General features: G+C 47.7%; 1 protein-coding gene across 15 annotated transcripts in view; it reads left to right on the top strand.

Moving 5' to 3' along the window:
- EZH2 (enhancer of zeste 2 polycomb repressive complex 2 subunit) overlaps positions 1-22,844 on the top strand; it is a 425,637-nt gene that overhangs the window by 270,546 nt on the left and 132,247 nt on the right. For 10 of the 15 annotated variants that reach the window (XM_029589584.1, XM_029589586.1, XM_029589588.1 and 7 more), the window contains one exon: positions 10,997-11,053. The exons of the other annotated variants lie outside the window; for them this stretch is intronic. In XM_029589584.1, coding sequence (XP_029445444.1) covers positions 10,997-11,053 — 57 coding nt within the window. The remainder of the gene's footprint in view (positions 1-10,996; positions 11,054-22,844) is intronic. 15 annotated transcript variants of the gene reach the window in all.

Genomic DNA, 22,844 nt, shown 5'->3' with positions numbered 1-22,844 from the left:
TACCATATCTCCATATTGAGGGTGGAATATAAAAATCAATACATACATAATTACATCAATAAATCAATACAATAATCAAAAAATACAATCACATATACAATAAAAACACAGATATTAAAATAAACATCATCTTCACTGCATTAGCCTTAAAATGCCAGGGAGCCTGTGTACACTTTTGAAAATAAGAAAACCTTCATTTTTTTCCGGAACCACAGATAATTATCATCCTGATGCACAGCTAAAGGCAAAAGAGAAGCAACTAAAGAGAGATCACATCAAACGATTGTTTGTAACCGCAAGGAATTAATCTTTGGAATAGTTAACCGATTTTGCCTCAATGAACGCAAATCCCGAGTCGGCACATATGCCTTGACCTTATCATCAAGACAGTAATCTGTCTTGAAGAGTGATTTATGTGCCATGATTAAAACTTTAAACTGAATTCTCTCTTTCATTGGGAGGTAGCTCCTTCCTATAAGGGATCAAACTAGTCCCCCAGGGCAAGACATAAATTATACAAATTGCTGCATTCTGGACTAATTCCAGTGTTTTCATAAATGTTTTTGGCAATCTGAGATACAGGGATTTGCAATAATTTATCTGGCTCAGTACTATAGCATGAACCACCACTCTAAAATCTTGAAATGCTAAAATATATCTTAACGGATGGATCATCAGTAATTTTTAAAAATGCTACTCTAGTCACACTGCAATCTTATGCTTTTAAGAGAAGCTGGAATCTAATACTATTCCCAAATTATGTAGTTTACTTTGCAATACTACAGGATGATTATGTAAAGTAAAATTTACAGGCAGCTGAGAGGGATCCTTCTTTCCTAACCATATAATCATAGTTTTTAATGATTTAAAACAAAACCTTGAGTCTCCATCTAATCAGTAATATTTTTCATTCCTCTTGTTAATTCTTCATGAGATACCTCCCCTTTACTAGAACTTGGGATATAAAATTGAACATCATCTGCATAAAATGTAAAAATAAAATCAAGTGATTCCATTACATCAACAAGAGAACAAGTATAAATATTAAATAAAACGGATGACAAGGAGGATCCCAGCGGAACTCCCATAACCTAACCAATATATCATTATTAAAGATTACTTGTTGTTGACGCCCTGTTAAATATTACCAGAACATTGAATTTTCAGCATTACCATCTGATGCCCCTTCTGGCCCAGTGTCAACAGCAACTTCCAGCCAAGCCCAAACAAAGGGAATGCCATCAGCTTAGAGCCGTACAACAAGCCCAGCCCAAACTGGGCCCTAGTTTTGATCCCTTTGAACAATCTGTTCCTGATTCTTCCAATAGGAGGAAGAATCCAACATTTTGTAAAAGAGTGGTGTCAGATTACCAAGGACTCCTGGGTGCTCCACATTGTACAGGCTTGGCCACCACTTGCATTTCTCTTGATCACCTTCCCTTCCACATTGTTCAGCACTCATTCTGAATCTGTCTCATCTACCACAGCTTCATTTGGAAGTTCTCTCATTTCTCCAACAAGTGATAGAGCCTATCCCAGCAACTCAAAATATGTGGGGTTTCTATTCCTGATATTTCCTTATCCCCAAGAAAATGTAGGGACTGTGACCCATTCTATACTTGATGACTGAACATATACTCCTGGAGAAATTCAGAATGAACTCGCTCAGCACAATCCTTCCTTATGTACAAAAGGATGAATGGATGTGTGTCTTGGATCTAAAGCAGTGGTTCTCAACCCTGTCCTGGGGACCCCCCCCCAGCCAGTCGGGTTTTCAGGATATCCACAATGAATATGCATGAGGGAAAATTTGCATGTTATGAAGGCAGTGTATGCAAATTTTCTCTCATACATATTCATTGTGGATATCCTGAAAACCCGACTGGCTGGGGGGGTCCCCAGGACAGGGTTGAGAACCACTGATCTAAAGGGTGCATATGTTCACACACCTATCTACCCTTCACATTGGCACTACCTCACTTCTAGGTGGATTCTTCCCAATACCAGAGCAAAGTACTTCCATTTGGCCTCTTGTCAGCCCTGAGGGTCTTTATGAATTGCCTCACGGTAGTGGCAGCTCATTTCAGTCACAAGGGAATACAAGTCATCCCATTCCTGGATGACTGGCTCATCAAGCAAGATCACGAGGCGAAGTGTTCTGCTTTTTGAACTCACCCATAGTTCTTCTACACAGCTTAGGTTTTCTGGTCAACTTTAAGGAATGGAGCATGGAGCTCACTCAGAGGCTCAAATTCATCAGTGCTTGGATAAATTTGCTACAGAAAAGAACATTTCTGTCTCCCAACTGAGCAATCACCATGTCTTCACTCATCCACACTCATCATTCTCCATGCTCATCACCCAGAAGGCTGCTTTGGATCAACAAAGTCAAAGCTTTTGTCTCCAGTGTAAATCACAGTGACTATGAAATGGGAGTTGCAGTGGTGGCTGCGCCCCTGAATTCTCAAGGAAGAATCCCCTCTTCGCTTGCTTCCCTATCAGTTGGTACCGGCAATGGATGCCTCCACCAAAGGGTGGGGTGCATATACTAGGACCATTTGAACACAAGTCATCTGGACTCTCCAATAGAGTCGCTATCAAATCAATCTACTACTAAAGTTGAGAGCAATCAGATACACTCTATCAACCTTTGCATCTCCTTCAGGAAATGAGCATTCTGATTCAAACCGACAACCAAGTTGCCATGTTTTACATCAACAAGCAAGGAGGAAAGGGATCATGGCATCTCTGCCAGGAAACTGTAAAAATCTGGAATTAAGCAGAACAAATCGAGCTGTTCTACACGCCACCTATCTGCTAGGAGTCTCCAGCACGCTGGCAGATCGCCTCAGCAGAGTTTTTTCAACCACATGAGTGGTCTTTACAGCAATCAATGGCTGACAAATTCTTCAGCTTATGGGTTCTGCCATTGATAAACCTATTTGTATCATAATAGAATGCAAAACGAAATCAGTTTTGCTCAGTACTCCCAAGTTATCCCAGACTAGCTCAAAAGCTTTCCTCCTCAACTGGGGACAAAGTTTCATGTATGCTTTTGCACTATTACCACTTATCGCCAGGACAGTTCAAAAGATTCTTCAGGATCACATTCAGCTGATCCTCATAGCCTGTGTGGCCCAGACAGAATCTGGTATGCATATCTCGAACAACTTTCCAGCAGTTCCTGTTTTGTTAACTCAGTAAGATGGAGCATTATATCATTCCAACCTTTCAGCCCTCAACCTCACAGCTTGGATGTTGAGTGTTGTTGATCGCAGATCTCCACTTACCCGCAGAGATTGTGCACATGCTAGTCTCATCTAGAAAGCCTTCAACAAGGAAAAACTATGCCTTCAAATGGAATAGGTACTCAAAATGGTGCCAACAAAACATTTTAGACCCATTTTCTTGCAAATTTAAGCATCGGCTGAAATACCTTCTCCACCTTTCTCACTCAGGTCTCGCCACCTCTTCGGTGCAAGTGTACCTCAGTGTCATGGTTTTGCCTGCCGTGCAGCCTCACTGTGTCTTGATCCTGTCTCCTATGACACCTCTCCACCAGCAGAGCCTTCAGTGAGCTGTGTTCCTAGCTACCCGAGCCATCTCCTTACTGGCCACCTGATTCAGCCTGTGGTGAAACCTCCTCTCCACCATGGATCTTCAGCAAGCTTCACCTCCAGCCTTGCCAAGCTCCACGTTACTGCTTGCACCATACCCAAGCTCCAGCCTCATTTAATCCTGCCTTGCCAGAATCTAGATGCCTCTTCATGGAGTCACCCTTGGCTCTCTGACCTGGCCGCTGTTACCTTGCTTCATGCCTTGTGGCCTCTGGGCCTTCTGTTACTTGCTCCTTGTCTTGCGGCCTTTCTAAGCCTCTCATTGCCTTGTGGCCTCCGGGCCTTCTTGTGCCTAGCTCCTTGCCTTGTGGCCTATCTAGGCCTTACCTTGCCTTGTGGCCTCCTGGTCTTCTGTCTCCTTGCACCTTGCTCTGTGGCTTACTTGGGCCGGGCCTTACCTTACTCAGCTGTAGAACCTACCAACTGTTTGTCTCATACAATCCCAACAGGCTAGGAGTAGCAGTTGCCAAGTGTACCTTGTCTAGCTGGCTGGTTCAGTGTATTCACTGCTACACCTTAGCGGGACCACAAGTCACAGGCTCTGTGAAAGCTCAACAAGTGAGAGCCATGGCTGCTTCCACTGTTCATCTTCATGAGGTACCTATTGAAGATATCTGCAAAGCTGCAACTTGGTCTTCTATTCATACCTTTATGTCCCACTACTATCTTGATAACTGGCAAATTTAGAGAAGCAGTTTTGCAAAATCTGTTCTCATTATAGTTCAGTCTCCACAGTGTAGGTGAGGTACTTACTGAGTAAACACTCCACTGCAACCCTCAGTTTGGGACTCTCTACATGTAATGGCTAATTCAACCTGTTTATTGATTGAAAAAAAGCAGGTTTTGCTTAACAAAAGTGTTGTTTTCCATACTTAGGATGAATTAGCCACCCACCTCCCTGGAGAGTAGACTACATAACTAGATTAGCTCTGGTATAGACTGAGGAGATTCACGAGGCAACACCTACACAGGATCTCCCGCACATGCTTAGAGCTCAAAACTCTACTAGTTTAGAGAGATGAATCCATTTAGTGCTGCCAGATGACATCACTCACATGTAATGGCTAACTCATCTTGTTCCCTGTACGTACCAGGATCATTCCAGACAGTGGGTTATGTCCCCCGTCCAGCAGATGGAGTCAGAACAAAACTCTCAGGGGAGGTCCCATATAACCACGCCTCCCCTGTCTCAATTCTCAGTATAGTTCTGACTCCAGCAGATGTGAGCAGGGGACACTGAGGTCCCCAGCACTTGGCCTTAGGGTCTTAAGCTTTCGGTTAATTTCTTTATGAGGGATCAAGTACTGTTAAAGAAACCATTAATTGGTTAGAGATTTAGTTCTTTTAGAAGTTACAACCAGGGAACAGATCTCTTTCCCTAGTTAATAGTGACTTGCGGGACAGGCTGTTTGCCGTTGTCTTCTTCTTTCATTTCCTGCCTCCTCCCTTTTGTTCTCTTTTCACAGGGCTGGAGGTAAGTACTTCTTTTTGTTTTAGGACGCCGGGGGATTCTCTGTGTCAGGGCGCTCAGGTCCGAGGGAGCACATCGGTGGGGCCGATCCCTCCCCTCCTGCCCGTGTTTGTGTGAACCCGCCCCGCCCCTGTGGTGTGAGGAGCCTCCCGACCTGCGGCCCCGCGAAGTCACATTCCCCGGGGCCGCTTGCCGTCGGGAAGTCTCATTCCCCGACGGCCTCTTCGGGTCGGTGGGTGGGGAACCGGGCCGGACCCGCAGTCTCTCCTCTCCGGCTGCCTGTTGCGATTCGCACGCTTGAGCTGCCCCTCCCTCCCTTCAGCGATGCAGTGGCAGACGAGCGGTGAAGGCGGCGGTGGACAGGGGGATCCCCTGTCCCGAGAAGGACGTCACTTCAGTGTTTCTTCGGGAGGGGAGGACAGCTCCCCTCCGGGGGAGGCTGAGCGGCTGCAGGACCGCGAGGGCAGAAAGTGGCAGGCCCCGTTTCCGCCGAGTGCGGGAACGGCGGCCATTTTGTTTAAAGATGTAACCGCCGGCCTCTCAGACGACGATGCAGAGGCCCAAATTTCGGCAACCCTGCCGTTTCCTGGTGCCGGAGCCCAGCCGGTTAGACAGCCTGGTGAGCACTCGGATGGATTTTTCTCTGGGGCCCCTGCTTTCTCCCCGGAGTTCATAGTCCTGATGCACAGGGCTTTTGTACATAGCAGGGACACTCTGCTCGGAGGAGGGCGTCCTCCCCCAGCTAAGCTGCCATGCCTGACCCCCTCCCTGGGGGGTTTCTTTCCCCAGGGTAGCATTCCTCCTTCGGGGGGAGGTCCGGGAACATCTCGGGGGTCCCCTTCTACTCTGACAGCGCCGCAGCCAGCGGGGGGTGGAGATCCTCTCCTGGATCCACTCGCCGAGGACCCCTCCCTGGCAGCTCAGGTCGAGGGAGATGATCCTAGAGTCCTCCAAATTTTTCAGGCGGGGGAATTAGATGAGCTCATACCGCACATTCTTCAGGAGATGGATATTGATCCTCCTCCGGATCCTGTGGCTCCAGACCCGAGCGTCAAGAAGGGGGATCCACTCCTAGCGGGCCTTCGTCCGCTGGCAAAGGCCTTTCCCACATCACAATATCCTACAGCTGATCGCCAGAGAGTGGGATACCCCGGAAGCCAATCTTAGGGTTGGCAGAGCTATGGATAAATTGTATCCTCTTCCGGCGGATTTCTTAGAGCTGCTCCGAGTCCCCGCAGTGGATTCGGCGGTCTCAGCGGTGATAAAACATATGACCATCTCCGTCACTGGCGGGACAGTATTGAAAGATATTCAGGATCGGAAGCTGGAAGTGTATCTGAAACGGGTATTCGAGGTCTCGGCGCTGGGCATGCGAGCTGCTATCTGCAGTTCGCTAGCCCAACGTGCAGGACTCCGGTGGGTACAACAGCTGCTCACGTCTCAGACTCTGCCGGATGCCGAGGCCCAGCAGGCGGACAGATTGGAGGCTGTGGTCGCCTACAGAGCGGATGCCTTGTATGATCTTATCAGAGTACAAGCGCGAGCTATGGTGGCAGCGGTGTCGGCGCGTCGTCTTCTTTGGCTAAGGAACTGGTCGGCTGATGCTTCATCCAAAACCCGTCTGGGATCTCTCCCTTTCAAGGGCAAGTACCTGTTTGGGGAAGACCTGGATCAGATCATTAAGTCACTCAATGAAAATGCGGTTCATAAGTTGCCGGAGGATCGACCACGCTCTTACAGATCTTTCAATACCAACAGAAACTGGTATCGTAATCAGCGTAAGGTACGCTCCACGAGACAGCAGCCGCCTCGGGCCCCTTCCTCTCACTCGCATACTTGGAACCGGTCCTTTCGGGGCCGTCGGTCCAGTAAGGACAGACATGGGACGGGCACCTCTCCGAAGTCGTCCCAATGATGCCAGGGGGACCTATGAGTCGATTCCCCAGCTGGGGGGTCGACTTGCGCTTTTCTACGAAGCGTGGGTCCAAATAACCTCAGACCAATGTGTCCTAAGTATTCTAAGACAAGGCTACGCGTTGGATTTTGTGCGCACTCCACTGGACAGGTTCCTGTTCTCTCCCTGCGGGTCCCTTCTCAAGCGCCGGGCCATTCGGCAGACACTAGATTGTCTCTTGGCATTGGGTGCGATAGTTCCGGTGGCGGCCTCTGAATTGGGTCGGGGCCACTATTCCATCTATTTTGTAGTGTCCAAGAAGGAAGGGACATTCCGACCCATTCTGGATCTCAAGACCGTCAACAACTCCCTCAGGGTACCTCGGTTCCGCATGGAGACGCTCCGTTCGGTGCTGTCTGCGGTACACCCGGGGGAGTTTTTGGCCTCGTTGGATCTTACAGAGGCGTACCTACATATTCCGATCCACCGGGCACACCAGCGGTACCTCCGCTTCAAGATTTTGGGACAGCATTTTCAGTTCCGGGCCCTACCCTTGGGGCTGGCCACGGCTCCACGGGTATTCACAAAGATCATGGTGGTAGTGGCGGCAGCGCTCAGAAGGGAAGGAATCCTGGTACATCCTTACCTGGACGATTTGCTCATCCGGGCAAAGTCGCGAATGCAGGGGATTCGAGCGGGCGACAGGGTAATTCAGCTCCTCCATTCCCTGGGGTGGATAGTCAACTTCGCAAAGAGCAGGCTACATCCGTCTCAGACACTGGACTTCCTGGGAGCGCATTTCGACACGAGAGCAGCCATGGTGTTCCTCAGCCCGGAGAGATTGCGGGCTCTACGCAAGCAGATCCTCAGATTTATGGCTCTCGAGGTCCCGACGGCGTGGGACTATCTTCAGGTCCTGGGAACCATGGCCTCCACCATCGACCTGGTGCCGTGGGCCTTTGCCCACCTGCGACCCCTTCAGAGAGCATTGCTTTCCCGTTGGAAGCCGGTGTCCCGGGATTACCAGGCGGTCCTTCCAATCCCAAACTCCGCAAGGCACAGCCTCGGGTGGTGGCTGGATCCTCATCGGCTGGCTAAAGGAGTGTCCCTGGAGCCCCCAGACTGGATGGTGGTGACCACGGACGCCAGTCTATCGGGCTGGGGAGCGGTTTGTCAGGACAGCTCGATCCAGGGGCGATGGTCGGCGGAGCAATCGACCTGGCCCATCAACCGGCTGGAGGCCAGGGCCGTCCGGCTCGCCCTGCAGGGATTCCTACACTTCCTGCGCCACCGGGCAGTCCGAGTACTATCGGACAACGCCACCACAGTGGCATACATCAACCGTCAGGGGGGCACAAAGAGTCGACTGGTATCGTTGGAAATTGACAGGTTGATGGAATGGGCGGAGCTCCATCTACTGCGTCTGGCAGCCTCCCAGATAGCGGGCGTCGACAACGTACAAGCGGACTTCCTCAGTCGACAGCACTTGGATCCAGGAGAGTGGGAACTCTCGGAAGAGGCGATGGATCTGATAGTCAAGCGCTGGGGAACTCCCCGCTTAGATCTCATGGCGACGGCCAGGAATGCAAAGGCCGCTCGCTTCTTCAGTCGAAGAAGGGAACATGGAGCGGAAGGAGTCGACGCGCTGGTACTACCATGGCCACATCAGTGCCTTCTGTATGTCTTTCCACCGTGGCCGCTGGTGGGAAAGGTGATTCGAAGAATAGAAGCCCATCAGGGTCCAGTAATACTCGTGGCGCCGGAGTGGCCCCGACGGCCGTGGTTCGCGGATCTCCTCCATCTAGCGGTAGGTGACCCGCTACGGCTCAGTCACCTACCGCGGCTCCTGCATCAGGGGCCAATATTTTTTCCAGCGGCAGATCGCTTCTGTCTTGCGGCTTGGCTTTTGAAAGGCGCAAGATGAGGCGTCGCGGTTACCCTGAGCCCGTCATATCCACTCTATTACGGGCGCGTAAGACGTCCACATCGGTCACATACGTTAGGGTGTGGAAGGTCTTCGAGGAGTGGTGCGGCTCGCAAGACATTCAGGCACCGCAGGCTTCGGTGGGACAGATTCTTTCTTTTCTACAGGCGTGGCTGGATCTGGGTCTGGCCTATAACTCCCTTCGGGTTCAGATGGCGGCTCTGGGAGCTTTTCTTCAGGGTGTAGGTGGCAGCCTTCTGTCTTCCCATCCGGATATCCTGCGCTTCCTTAAGGGGGTGAAGCACCTAAAACCTTCAATCCGACCACCATGCCTGTCGTGGAACTTGAACCTGGTGCTTCGGGCCCTCTGCAGTTCACCTTTTGAGCCATTGCGATCCGCTTCCATCAAGGATGTCACTCTCAAGACCGTATTCCTGGTGGCAATCAGCTCAGCACGTCGGATCTCGGAGTTGCAGGCTCTCTCCTGTCGGGAGCCATACCTTCACTTTACTCCTAGCGGAGCTTCATTGCGTACGGTTCCATCATTCTTGCCTAAGGTGGTCTCAGGGTTCCATCTCAATCAGTCGGTGGAACTCCCATCCTTTCCCTCTTCGGAGTCGGGTGATCTGCGCAAGCTAGATGTACGGCGTTCTCTGATGCACTATCTGGAGGTTACGAATGAGTTTCGGCTTTCCGATCATTTATTTGTCCTTTGGTCGGGGCCCCGAAGAGGGTGCATGGCCTCGAAACAATCCATTGCTCGCTGGCTAAAGGGAGCGATCATAGCGGCATATCTGGGAGCATCTGGGCATAAAGGGAGCGATCATAGCGGCATATCTGGGAGGAGCATCTGGGCATAAAGGGAGTGATCATAGCGGCATATCTGGGAGGAGTTCTCCGTCCAGATTTCCTGGGCGGAGAACTCCTCCGTCCCCGCCCAGGAAATCTGTAGGGCGGCCACTTGGAAGTCGCTTCACACTTTTACCAGACATTATTGCCTAGACGTCCGCGCGCCGTCGGACGGTCAACTGGGGGACAGGGTCATTCGGGCAGGGCTGTCCGTGGCCCACCCGTGATGGGAAAGCTTTGGTACATCCCACCGTCTGGAATGATCCTGGTACGTACAGGGAAATGAAAATTATTCCTTACCTGCTAATTTTTCGTTCCTCTAGTACCATGGATCATTCCAGACACCCTCCCTCGTTTTTGGGGGTATTGTGTGTGGGACATCCCTGCTTACCTGTCTCTAACATCTTTCTCTCTCTGTACTTCCGGTACTGCGGGTCTGTCCTTCCGTGAAGTACTGTTTGCAAGTTTTCACAGTTTATAGTTTTTAGTTCCAAATCTAGTTGCGGGGTCTCTTTGGCCAGCGGTTGTTTTTTAGTGACTTGATCCCTCTGTTCTTCTAATCTCTTTTCGTTCGGCTTTGATAGTCTGTTTACTGAGAATTGAGAAAGGGGAGGCGTGGTTATATGGGACCTCCCCTGAGAGTTTTGTTCTGACTCCATCTGCTGGATGGGGAACATAACCCACCGTCTGGAATGATCCATGGTACTACAGGAACGAAAATTAGCAGGTAAGGAATAATTTTCATTTATTTACAAAAAACGTTTACAAAAAGCGAATTTGCTTTCAGGTCAGGAACTTAATGTATACCTTGTACCCAGAAAATCTTTGTTTTGTTGGGATTCTGATGGAATTTGTTGTTGTTTGTCCATTGTTGGATGACTATAAGACACATTTAACCTCTTAAATAAGTTATAGCAATACTAATACATAGACTACAACAGGAGCTTCCAACAAGGATGTGGCATACATTTTTGAAAACGCCAATAGTGTTGAAGATTAGATATTGAATCTAAAGTCGAATCTTGTCCAGTCATAAGAAAGTCTAGCTGCCTCACCAATCAGTAGTGGTAGAATCAGTTTTAAAAAGGCAAAAAGATCAAAAACTCATTCTAATACTCCTCCAGGTAAGGATCGTACCTTGTTGGATTCCACACAAAAAAGTTGTTCCAGTCAGCTATGTTAAGTTCCAGAATAGATATACATCAATTATACATGATATGATAATGTATTCTTGCCTACAGATACTACAAGATATGAACAACATTTCATGCCAACTCTGCATGAAGCTAAAGAATGTGGTAAGCACCTCAGCAAATCAACCTATGTCATATGACACTTCTTTCAGTACATCAGCAATAGCCATTGGAACAAGATTAGCTTGGCTTTAAGGTTTAGGCTATGTGCAGATGTACAGGCAGGTCTGGATTTAGACAGTTGCCTCCAGCACCAAATCTTTATATATGCTGGAGCATCACTGCCCCTGCCATGCCTAAGTCTGAGCCTGCCTACCACAGGACCAATTTCAGGCGCAGCAGTGGCAGCAATTCAAGGTTTAAAAACAAAATTCAGCATGGTGCCTCCTTTAGCCCTTGCATTCTGATGGACACTTCGACACCCTGTCCACCACAAAGGTTTCCATGGTAACAGGAAGCTTGCGCAGGAGGAGAGATGGGGCAGTACGGTTCATCAGCATGCAAGGGCTGCCAGAGGCCCCACAGAGAATTATTATTTTTTAATTAATAGTTTATTGAGAAGCCAAAACAATAACAGCTTTTAGAATATCAACACAACAAATAGTACCATGTATACCAATACGGGAGATATATATAGAGCCCTCAGTTTAATAATACCCAAGAATCCCCTGAACACTTGTCAACCCCCCACCAACCCACACTGCTTGCCATCCATCCCCCCCACAAATTAGGTCTGCCACCCCTAATAAGGTTTCCAAATGGCCTTGAAAATTCCCATTTTGTTTTTCCTAATTGCAGTAAACTGTTCCATCCTATATATCATCCATAGCCTACTATGTACTTGTGTCAACAGAGGGGCACCTGCCTTTTTCTAATTAGCAGCAATATCACATCTGGCTGCAATAACCACTTGAGAGATCAATTTATTCATTTCATGCGGGGCATCATCAAGAGCCACATTAAAGAGAAACACCAATGGATCCCACTGTAAACACCATCCCGTGAGAATCTGGATAAATTTTTGAACCTCTTTCCAAAATACTATTATTCCTGTATAGCTCCACTATATGTGCCCCATTGTACCTCCCTCTCCACACCCCCTCCAACATATTCCACCATACATTTTAGGTACCACCTATAGTACAACTTTAATATATTCTCCATCAAATGCATTAATAAGGATGTTTTCACTACCAAGGCTCTTATCAATACCCAAATCCACTTGTAAATCTCGTTCCCATGCTATTTCTTGACTTAGCTTTGTCTTGGAAGTATACAACAGCATTTTATGCACTTTAGAAGTCACCCTTTATCAAACACCTGCCAAACATTAATGGACATTATGACAGCCCTAGGGTTCACATTAATTACTGACAACCCAACACACCAAGCAGGACACTCCCTTGACCTCACATTCATAAATACTACCTTCTTTGATCACATTACAACAAACTACTCACAAATTCCATGGTCCGACCACTTCTTAATACAGTCTACCATCAAATTTACAAAGCCCCAACCAAAACATAGAATGGAACCAATTGAATTTAAATACCGACCGCCATTCAACATTGAAACATTAGGAAACGAACTAGACGAAAAACTAAAAGAATTTGAGTTCAAAGATGCCCATTCAGTAACAAAAACATGGACAGAAACAATGAATAAACTAGCAGACGAAATCAACCCGATGAAACACACACTCATCAAAGAACCAAAGCAAACAAACCCATGGTACAACCAAAAAATAAAAGAAATCAAGCAAAATCTGAGAAAAAAAGAAAAAGACTGGAAGAAACACAAAACCAATGAAAACCTAACCAGATATAGAAAACATCTAGCCTGCTACAAACAAACAATCTTTGATGCCAAAAAACAGTACTATAGCACAAAAATTGAAAAATTCTCAAACAATCCCAGAACGCTATTCAACATAGTCAAAAACCTTACCAACGACATAACAGAAGCTCCCACAGATCTACCTGAAAACAAATGTAACGAAATAGCTCATTACTTCGATGACAAAATAAGAAACCTGAAAAATAAAATCCCAAACACACCCAAACAAGAAATCAAAATGCACACAAGAGACAGTACACAGTGGACCACATTTGAGGAAACAACAGAAACTGAAGTTGAAACCATACTAAAAAAGATAAATCCAGCCCCACATATAATCGACACCATACCAACATTCGACATCAAAAAATTAGCTAACATAGTCTCCCCTACATTAACAAAAATTATAAACCTCTCCTTAGAGGAGGGATCCCTTCCAGTAACCTGAAAGGAGCAATAATTAAACCAATAATAAAGAAAAAGAACAGTGACCCACTTATACTGAGTAACTACAGACCAGTATCAAATCTGCCACTAGTAGCAAAATTAATAGAAAAAATCGTTCAGAAACAATTAGCAGAACACCTAGACAATAATAACATACTGTACCCATCACAGCACGGATTTCGCAAACATTACAGCACCGAAACCTTACTTCTCTCATTGACTGACAACATAATGAGAGGCTTTGACAACGGTAAACACTATATCCTTCTAATGCTTGACCCTATCCTCTGCCTTTGACATAGTAAATCATGACATATTGCTAAAAAGACTTGACGAAATTGGATTAATGGAAAAAACTAAAGCATGGTTCAGATCATACCTAAGTAACAGATATTATCAAGTTCAAATAAAAAACACACTGTCAGAAAAAATAAATCTAGTCACTGGAGTACCACAAGGATCAGCACTCTCCGCCACACTCTTTAATATCTACCTTCTTCCACTGTGCCATCTGCTAGCAGGCATGGGTATCATACACTACATATACGCTGATGATATTCAAATATTACTTCCAATCGAAGACTCACTGGAAAAAACACTAAACTTAGCAATAATGTACCTTGACATCATTAAACAACTACTAAATCAAATGGAACTAGTCATTAACATAGAAAAAACCGAATTCCTCCATCTTGAACGAAAAAACATAACAGTCATCCAATCTCCAATATTACTAAAGAACAATCAGAAAATTGAAATAGCCGAGAAAGTACGGAACCTCAGGGTAATAATAGACACTAGGGATGTGAATCGTTTTTGAACGATTAAAATTATCGTCCGATAATTTTAAAATCGTTCTAAACCGTTAGAGTACACGATACAATACAAATGCCCACGATTTATCGTCAGGAGCATTTATATTGTATCGTTAAATAGGGCACGGGAATTATTTGGGGGAGGGTGGGAAAACTGGCACACCAACACAACCTCTAAACCCACCCCGACCTTTTAAAACAAATTCCTTACACTCCCCCACCCTCCCGAACCCCCCCAAAATGTTAAATTACCTGGTGGTCCAGTGGGGGGGGGGTCCCCGGCGCGATCTCCCGCTCTCGGGCCATCGGCGCCATTTTGGCTACCACTGATAAAAAGGCGCCGATGGCCCGAAAAAAAAACCCCACCCCAACCCTTTTCAAATTACCCCTTTGCTTCTCCCACCCTCCCGACCCCCCCAAAAACCTTTTAGATGTACCTGGTGGTCTAGCGGGGGGTCCAGGAGCCATCCCTTCAATCGTGCCGGTGCCGGTGCTGGAGGTTTCAAAATGGCGCCGATCGCCTTTGCCCTTAACTTGTCACAGGGAGCAACGGTCGCTCCCTGTGACAAGGTAAGGGCAAAGGCGATCGACTGCCAATATGGCGCCATACTGGCAGTCGATCGCCTTTGCCCTTACCTTGTCACAGGGAGCGACGGTCGCTCCCTGTGACAAGTTAAGGGCAAAGGCGATCGGCGCCATTTTGAAACCTCCAGCACCGGCACCGGCACGATTGAAGGGATGGCTCCTGGACCCCCCGCTAGACCACCAGGTACATCTAAAAGGTTTTTGGGAGGGTCGGGAGGGTGGGAGAAGCAAAGGGGCAATTTGAAAAGGGTCGGGTGGGTTTTTTTTTTTCGGGCCATCGGCGCCTTTTTATCAGTGGTAGCCAAAATGGCGCCGATGGCCCGAGAGCGGGAGATCGCGCCGGGGACCCCCCCCCCCCTAACTGGACCACCAGGTAATTTAACTTTTTTTTTGGGGGGGGGGGAGTCGGTGGGGTTTTGTTTATCTGCTCAGGCCTCACTAAAAATTTAACAATGTGAATTGGAATCGGAACGATTCCAATTTACAATCTCTAACGATCCGATTTTTCCCTCCCACCATCCGAACCTGATCGTTAAGACGATCGGGCACACAATTCACATCTCTAATAGACACTGAACTCAACCTCAAACACATATCATTAAAAGTCAAAGAAGGATATGCCAAACTAATGGTCCTCAGAAAACTTAAACCGCTACTAAATCAAACTAACTTCCGAACTGTCCTACAAGCACTAATATTTGCCAGCACTGACTACTGTAATGCACTACTATTAGGATTACCATACACGACAATAAGACCACTCCAAATTCTACAAAACTCAGCCGCGCGAATTTTAACAGGAAAAAGAAAAAGAGATCACATCACTCCAACACTGGCTGAACTACACTGGCTGCCAATTGAACACAGGATAAAATATAAAACCCTTTGCACTATATATAAGCTAATCCACGACGAGAAAGCGGAATGGTTAAACACAGCTCTCCGAGTCCATGTCTCACACAGGAACCTCAGATCTGCCAACAAAGCCCTCCTAACTATACCCTCAGTAAAAACTGCAAAACTACCACAAGTCAGAGAAAGAGCACTATCATTGGCTGGGCCGATTCTATGGAACACCATGCCCACAGAGGTAAGATTACAGAGAGACTTCAAGGCTTTCAAAAAGAGCTTAAAAACATGGCTCTTTAGAGAAGCCTTTTCACAAGGAGAGCGAGAATGAGAGAAACGCTGAAAGCTGTACACATATATTCTTTATACAGCACTAGCACAATATATGTATGTATGTCATGGTTCGTTTACTACACCCTTAATTGAAATGTATAAATAAGTATTTTATTGTAGTCACAGGACATATTAAACAACACTGAACATATAGCCTTTTTATGAAACTTTGTTACTGAACTTATAAGGCACCACCCTAATATTAGGAACAGAAACATGTACAATTTACTATATGTGCCTCTATGTAAACCGTTATGACGGTAATATACTGAATGACGGTATAGAAAAGATTTTAAATAAATAAATAAACCCCTTTAGGCTATTATTCTTTGAACACAGTAATTCCATCTCTGTTGCCTTGCTCACGAATCTTGCCTACACAATGGAATATTTTACTTGAGTATAAGCATACAGGTCTGCATTTGATACCTGGAACTTTTCCTTCAGTTCCTCAATGCTTTCCACAGACCCCTTCGAGATTAATTGCCCTAATACTGATAAGCCAAGCTGTTCCCATTTTTACGCCCCCCACCCCATGCAACCGTGGCAGAAAGCCCCTGTTATATCATATAGGTGTGAGAGGAGAGACCTTCCCACAAGATAACATCTGCAGAGAATACCTATCCCATATCCTTAAACTATTCTTGACATAAGGATTGTAAATCTCCCCCGGTGACCTGAACTTTTTCTCCAGCAAGGATATATACGTAAAGGGGTCAGATATACATACTGTTGCTCTATCTCCTCCACCCACTGTTTCATCGACGCTCTCTGGTGCTACTCCACAGATGTTCGTAACTGGAATGCTGCATAATATTTCTTCATGGGAGCCCACCTAGGCCACCCAATCCCTGGGGCCTATAAAGAATATGTCGATTTACCCTGGGGGAGAGGGGGGTGTCTCTGCCGCCAAATAAATCCCAGGAGTTTCTTCTGAATTTGACTAAGCATCCCCTTAGGTACCTCAATTGGAAATGCCTGGAACAAATAGGATAAATGAGCCAGTGTGTTCTTTTTCAATACTGCAACTGTTACGTGTGCCGGCTGTGGCAGGCCCGCAGCCGGGCCCACTTACCCCCGACTGCTAGCTCCAGCTCCCAGTTCCTCCTCCTTCGCGGCTGTGGGCAGCCGCCTGCACACCTGAGCCGCCTCCACCATCCCTGGCTCCTCCGCGGACTCTTCAGCTCTGCGGCAGGTCTCCCTGCGTTGTTACGCGTGCTGGCCACAGCAGACCCGCGGCACGGCCCCCTCACCTTTTTACAGTGACTCCAGCTTCTGGTTCCTCCTCGCTGGCGGCGGTGGGCCGTCGGCTCCGTCCTCTGACCTGCCCCGGTGCCTTCGGCCCTGCCACAGTCCCCGGCTTTCCCGGTCCCGCTACCACTTCTCGTCAGGTCTCTCCACATGGTCCGTGGAGAGATGCTGCTACTTGCGCCGCGCCCCTCCCTAGGTGCGCGCACACCATTGATCCTTAAGTAGGGACCGCGGGGAACCTAGCCGTGGCCCCTAGCTACAGTATTTAAGCTCAGGCTCCACTCCCTAGAGTCGCCTTTGCAACAGGTCTCCTCGCTAGTCGAGTACTCGTCGTCTCCTAGAGATTCTTCTCATCCCTGTTCCTCATTGTTCCTGGTTCCTGTCTCTTCATTCCTACCTTGCTTCATACCTTGGATTGACTACATGGACTTTAACCTTTGCTTCACCTGACCATGCCATTGACTCTCTCCAAGCCTGGACCTTCGCTTCGCCTGACCACGCCATTGACTCTCTCCAAGCCCGGGCCTCCGCTTCGCCCGACTACACTACTGCCTATGTCCAGACCCAGACCACTGCTTTGTCCAACTACGCTACTGCCTATATCTAGACCCAGACCTCTGCTTTACCTGACTATGTTCTTGACTATCTCCACGATCAGACCTCAGCCTTGCTTGCCACTGCCTTTGGATTGCCGCCAGCCCTGACTCAAGCCTGCCCTTGGACGCCTCTTCAGCTTACTCCCTGGACGTGGTTTCTTCAGGCTTCGGCCTGCTTTTGCTCGAGCACCCTCTGTCTGCCTCCGTTCCATTGGCGCCCGAATTTCCAGAACAGTACCCAGTCCCGAGTAAGACTGTACCATCTCTCACCTGCTGTCTATGGGCTGAACCAACTCTCACTTCGACTACACACAGAGACCCACCTAAGTCCTGCCGGCCCCAGCACCCAAAGGCTCAATCCGCGGGGCATGAGGGCTGGTATAGGTGAAGCTCCAGCAGCCTCTGTCAATCAGCCCACTCCGCCTGCCGACGGTGGGGACCCATAGGTCCTTACCTACGGGTTGCGTCAACCCTACCTCGGCCAAAGGGTCCACCTCTGACGCAACATACATGGCCCGCGGGAGATGCCGCCTTCTGCGTGCACACGCGCGCATCTGTCTCTGCTTTAAAGGGGTCGTGGCGGGAAACCACCCTGCGGCCCCGGATGATGACATCACTGGCTCCTGATACTCAATGCCGGGCCCAGCCAGTGGTTCCTTGCCTTGGCAACAGGTCTCCACGCTTGTCATGTGCTCATTGCTTGTTCCTGTTCTCATCTTGTTTCCTGATTTGTTCCTGTTCTCATCTGTGTTCCTAGTTCCTGATCCTGCCTTTGCTCCTGATACCCGCTCCAGTCCTCGTTCCTGCTTCTGTCCAGCCCTAGTCCTCTCTTCTGATTGACTTCTGGCTTGACCCCTGCTTCGTCTGACTACGCTTCTGATTGACTTTTCGCTTGACCCCTGCTTCGCCTGACCATTCTCAGACTGACTCCTGGTTTTCACCTGTGCTCATTTGACTGCCCATCCTTGTTTGCCGCCTGTCCCAACCACAGCCTGCTCTTCAACGACTCTACTGACTCTACCCTGGACTTGGGCTCTCAGGCTTCAGCCTTCTTTTACTCGGGCGCCACTTGTCTTGCCTTCCATTCTCCTTTGGCACCCAGGTCTCTAGTTCTGCCTCATCTGGACTCGTCTTCCCATCCTTGCTACCACTGCTGACCTCTGGCTGATCCTGACATCATACCCTTGGAGTCCTCGGTCAGAGGCCCACCTAAGACCAGCCGGCCCCGGTACCCAAGGGCTCAACCTGCGGGGAACCAAGGCTGGTATTGGCGAAGCTCCAGCCAGCCTAAGTCACTAAGCCAGCTTCGCCTACCAACGGTGGGGACCCGTAGGGCTTGCCCTGCGGGTAGCGTCAACCCCATGTCAGGCCAAGGGTCCACCTCCGGCGCAACAGGAACTCTTCCTAACCAGGATATAGGCTCGTTAATTCAAATTGCCAAGTCTCTCTCTTTTTTTTTTTTTCAACAATGGGTTATAATTTAGCCCACTAGTTAATGCCTAGGTATCTAATAATCTGAGCTGCCCACTTAAAAGGGAATTGTCCTCAAAGTGCCTCAACCTCCCTATCTGGAACTGTTTTATTCAAGATATCCAATTTAGTATGATTAACTTTAAACTTGATACCCTTCCATACCTATCTATTTCCTGCATCAGGGCTCGTAGAGATTCAGCAGGATTAGATAATGTGAACAACACATCATCTGTATATAATGATATACAGTACTCCTTGGACCCCACCCAAATCCCCTTAAGGGTCTGTATATCCCGTATTGTGGAAACAAAAAGCTCCATAGCAAACGCAAAGAGAAACAGAGACAAAAGGCAAACGTGCCTCATCCCCCTTCCCAGAACAAATGAATCTAAATAACCTCCATTAACTCACAGCTTCGTAGTTAGGGCCATTATATAATTGCTGCAACCAATTACAGCAATTGCTCCCCAGCCCCACTTTCTGCAGAACTGCCCACAAGTATTCCCAGTGTACCCCATCAAAAGCTTTTCAGCATCGATTAACATCACCACTGGGATTTTTTCTCTTTGTGCTATCCATATTAAATTCAGCACCCTGGGATTACACTAGCTAACCTATTGGCCAGAATTTTCACCAGTATTTTTATATCAATATTTAATAGCAAGATGGGTCTATATGAGCCACCATTTCTTATCCTTCCCCTCTTTGGGCAACACTATGCCTGCCACTTTAATGGATGGAGCAATTTCATCAGTCCCCACTAATTCATTATATGCTTTTTAAGGGCTCCACCAATATATTCCCAAATTTTTTATAAAAATTAGCTGTTAAGCCATCATTCCCAGAGCCTTATCTACTTTCAATGTTTTAATGGCCTCCAAAATTTCTAATTTAATAATTTCCCCTTCCAGCCTCTGCTGTTGGGCAGGATCCACGGAAGGAAGATGTACTTCTGACAGCATATAATATCCTCCTCTTTTATGGAAGTATCTGCCAAATAAGGCTCCTGATAAAATTGCCTAAAACACTCCCTTATCCCGGGGATATATTCCAACTGTCCCTGATTGTTCCTGATATATGTAATCTGTGACTGTGCCGCCATCTTTTTTAACTTGCTCACCAACAACTTAGAGACCTTGTCGCTAAATTCAAAGTATTCTTGTTTCAGCAGCATAAGCTTATGAGAAATAGTCAACTTGGTATCCCGCTAGTTCCTTCCTCGCCTTATCCAATTGCTGTCATATCCTCTGGGAACCAGTTTTCTTATGTTGTGCCTCTAGTTGCCTAATCTCAGAGAGTAAATTCTCAATCCGCTCCCCCCGTTCCTTCTTTTCCCAGGTAGCCAATTATATCAACTTGCCTCAAATTATTGCCTTCAACCTATCCCATACCATACTAGGACAAATCTCACTCTGATTAATTTCCAAATACTTTAGCACATCTCCCACTTTTTTAGCAATTGTCTCAAAGCTTAATAACATCATTAAGTCTCCAAATAGCCTTTTTGTCCTGCAAGGAGAACCCCCCCCCCCCTTCATTTTTAACCACACTGGGGCATGATCAGACAGTTTGACACACAATCCCTGCTTTCCTCACTTCCCCCATCAAAGAATTTTCTCCCAGGAAGTAATCAATGTGAGAGTAAGTCCTATGTGGATGTGAATAGCATGTGTAATCCACACATCCTATAAGATTCAGTGTTTTCATCTTATGCCATAGCTTACCCCTCTGCTTCTTTACCCCCAGTCCCCAAAGATGAAGAAGTATCCAGCCCAGGCTTAATCGCCAGATTAAAGTCGCCCCTACTATTAAAGGGCCTTGACCATGTAATAAAATTTGCTGAACCACCTTCTCATAAAATTGCCCCTGCTCGGTATTTGGTACAGGTTAACAATAGAAACAACGATTCTTCCTAATTTAACATTAATATTCACATATCTACCCTTCTCATCCTTATAATAATCACACACCTCCACTTTTAACATTTTCCGCAACAAAACACCCACCCCGTCTAAAATCACGTAATCAAAATCCTTATGCTGGAGGACTTGTTCTTCCTGCTTTCGGAAATGTGTCTCCTGTAATAGAGCTATATCCACACACAAGCAGGACACCTCTTTAAATAGCAGCCTCCTCTTCATATGTGAATTTAACCCTTTAACATTGTAAGAAAGCAATTTCATACCCCCCTATCCAACTCATCTGGAACTACTGTAATAGGTACCTCTGGTAGACCCACCACCCCTTCATTCCCTTCTCCCACATTCCCCCTCCAAACATCAAATACCCCCCACATCTTTGCACCTTCCACTACTATTAAAAAATGTCTTAGAAGGAAGAAATCACTGCCCAGACTTCACCCCTCACCATGCACCCCTGCAGTCTCTGAGCCCCCATATTACAATCCCATCAATAAGATCATAAATATGCAATGATAACTATCCTACAAAATCCATACCACCCTCCCGGTCCTCCCTTCCATAAACTGTTCCTTCACACAACCCATTCTTAGCCATCAGAAAAGGAGGGCTTAGGGTTTCTCAGCAGCCGCCTTCAAACGAAGCCTCAAAATTCCACTCTGCCAAACTGTTGCAGCAGACTCTCAATCAGGACTATCCGATCTCGTGCCGTTGCGCTTTTTCATAGGTACCATCTACCACCTTGAAAATGCCTTGCGGCTCCATGCAGGCATCCCCATTCCTGACTTCGCTCCGTCTTTCATTTGCTGATCCTCCAGGGGCTGCAACATTTCTCTCACCTTGTGCACAGCCTTTACCTTATAGGGCTCCCCCCCCCCCCCCCTTACAATGAACAGGATACCGAAGGGGATCAGCCATTTGTACTTCACATTACCCTTTCTTAGGGTATCTGTAATTTCCTTCGTTTCACACCTCTTTGCAAGCATCACTGCTGACAAACCTGCATAGCACTCAATTTTATGGGCCTCCCACTGAAAAGCTCCACAGGCCCTGACCTGCGCCATTACCTTCTCTTTTTGCTGAAACTCCCTGAAGTACACAATGATATCCCTAGGAAGATTTTGACATCTGGGCCTCCCAGTCAACATGCCCACTCATTATGTATTACAGGTTCCTCCATCTCCAACTCCCCCCTTGCAAATCTGCCGCACAGTCTCAGTACAGTCATCTATATTCTTGCACCTCAGGGATTTCTCTGATATGCACATTGGGGTAGATTTTTTAAAAAAAGCACGATCTCGTACTTTTGTTTGCGCAGCAGGCGCAAACAAAAGTATGCTGGATTTTATAAGATACGCGCATAGCCGCGCGTATCCTCTAAAATCCTGGATCGGCGCGCGCAAGGCTGCCAATTTTGGGCAGCCTGCGCGCGCCGAGCCGCGCAGCCTGCCTCCGTTCCCTCCAAGGCCGCTCCGAAATCGGAGCGGCCTCGGAGGGAACTTCCTTTCGCCCTCCCCTCATCTTCCCCCTCCCTTCCCCTACATAACCCATCCCCCCGGCCCTATCTAAACCCCCCCCTTACCTTTGTTCCTAGATTTACGCCTGCGAGAAGCAGACGTAAATCTACGCGCGCCAGCGGACTGCTGGTGGCTGTCTTCCGACCCAGGGGTTGGTCCGGAGGCCTGGACCACGCCCCCGGTCCGGCGCCACGCCCCCGGTCCTGCCCCCAAAACGCCGCGCCCCGCCCCCGAAACGCCACGTCATCCAGTCCCGCCCCCCGACACGCCCC

Source organism: Rhinatrema bivittatum, chromosome 2 (assembly GCF_901001135.1).
Source record: "Rhinatrema bivittatum chromosome 2, aRhiBiv1.1, whole genome shotgun sequence".
NCBI lineage: Eukaryota > Metazoa > Chordata > Amphibia > Gymnophiona > Rhinatrematidae > Rhinatrema > Rhinatrema bivittatum.
This window is presented reverse-complemented; position numbering and strand designations above follow the sequence as displayed.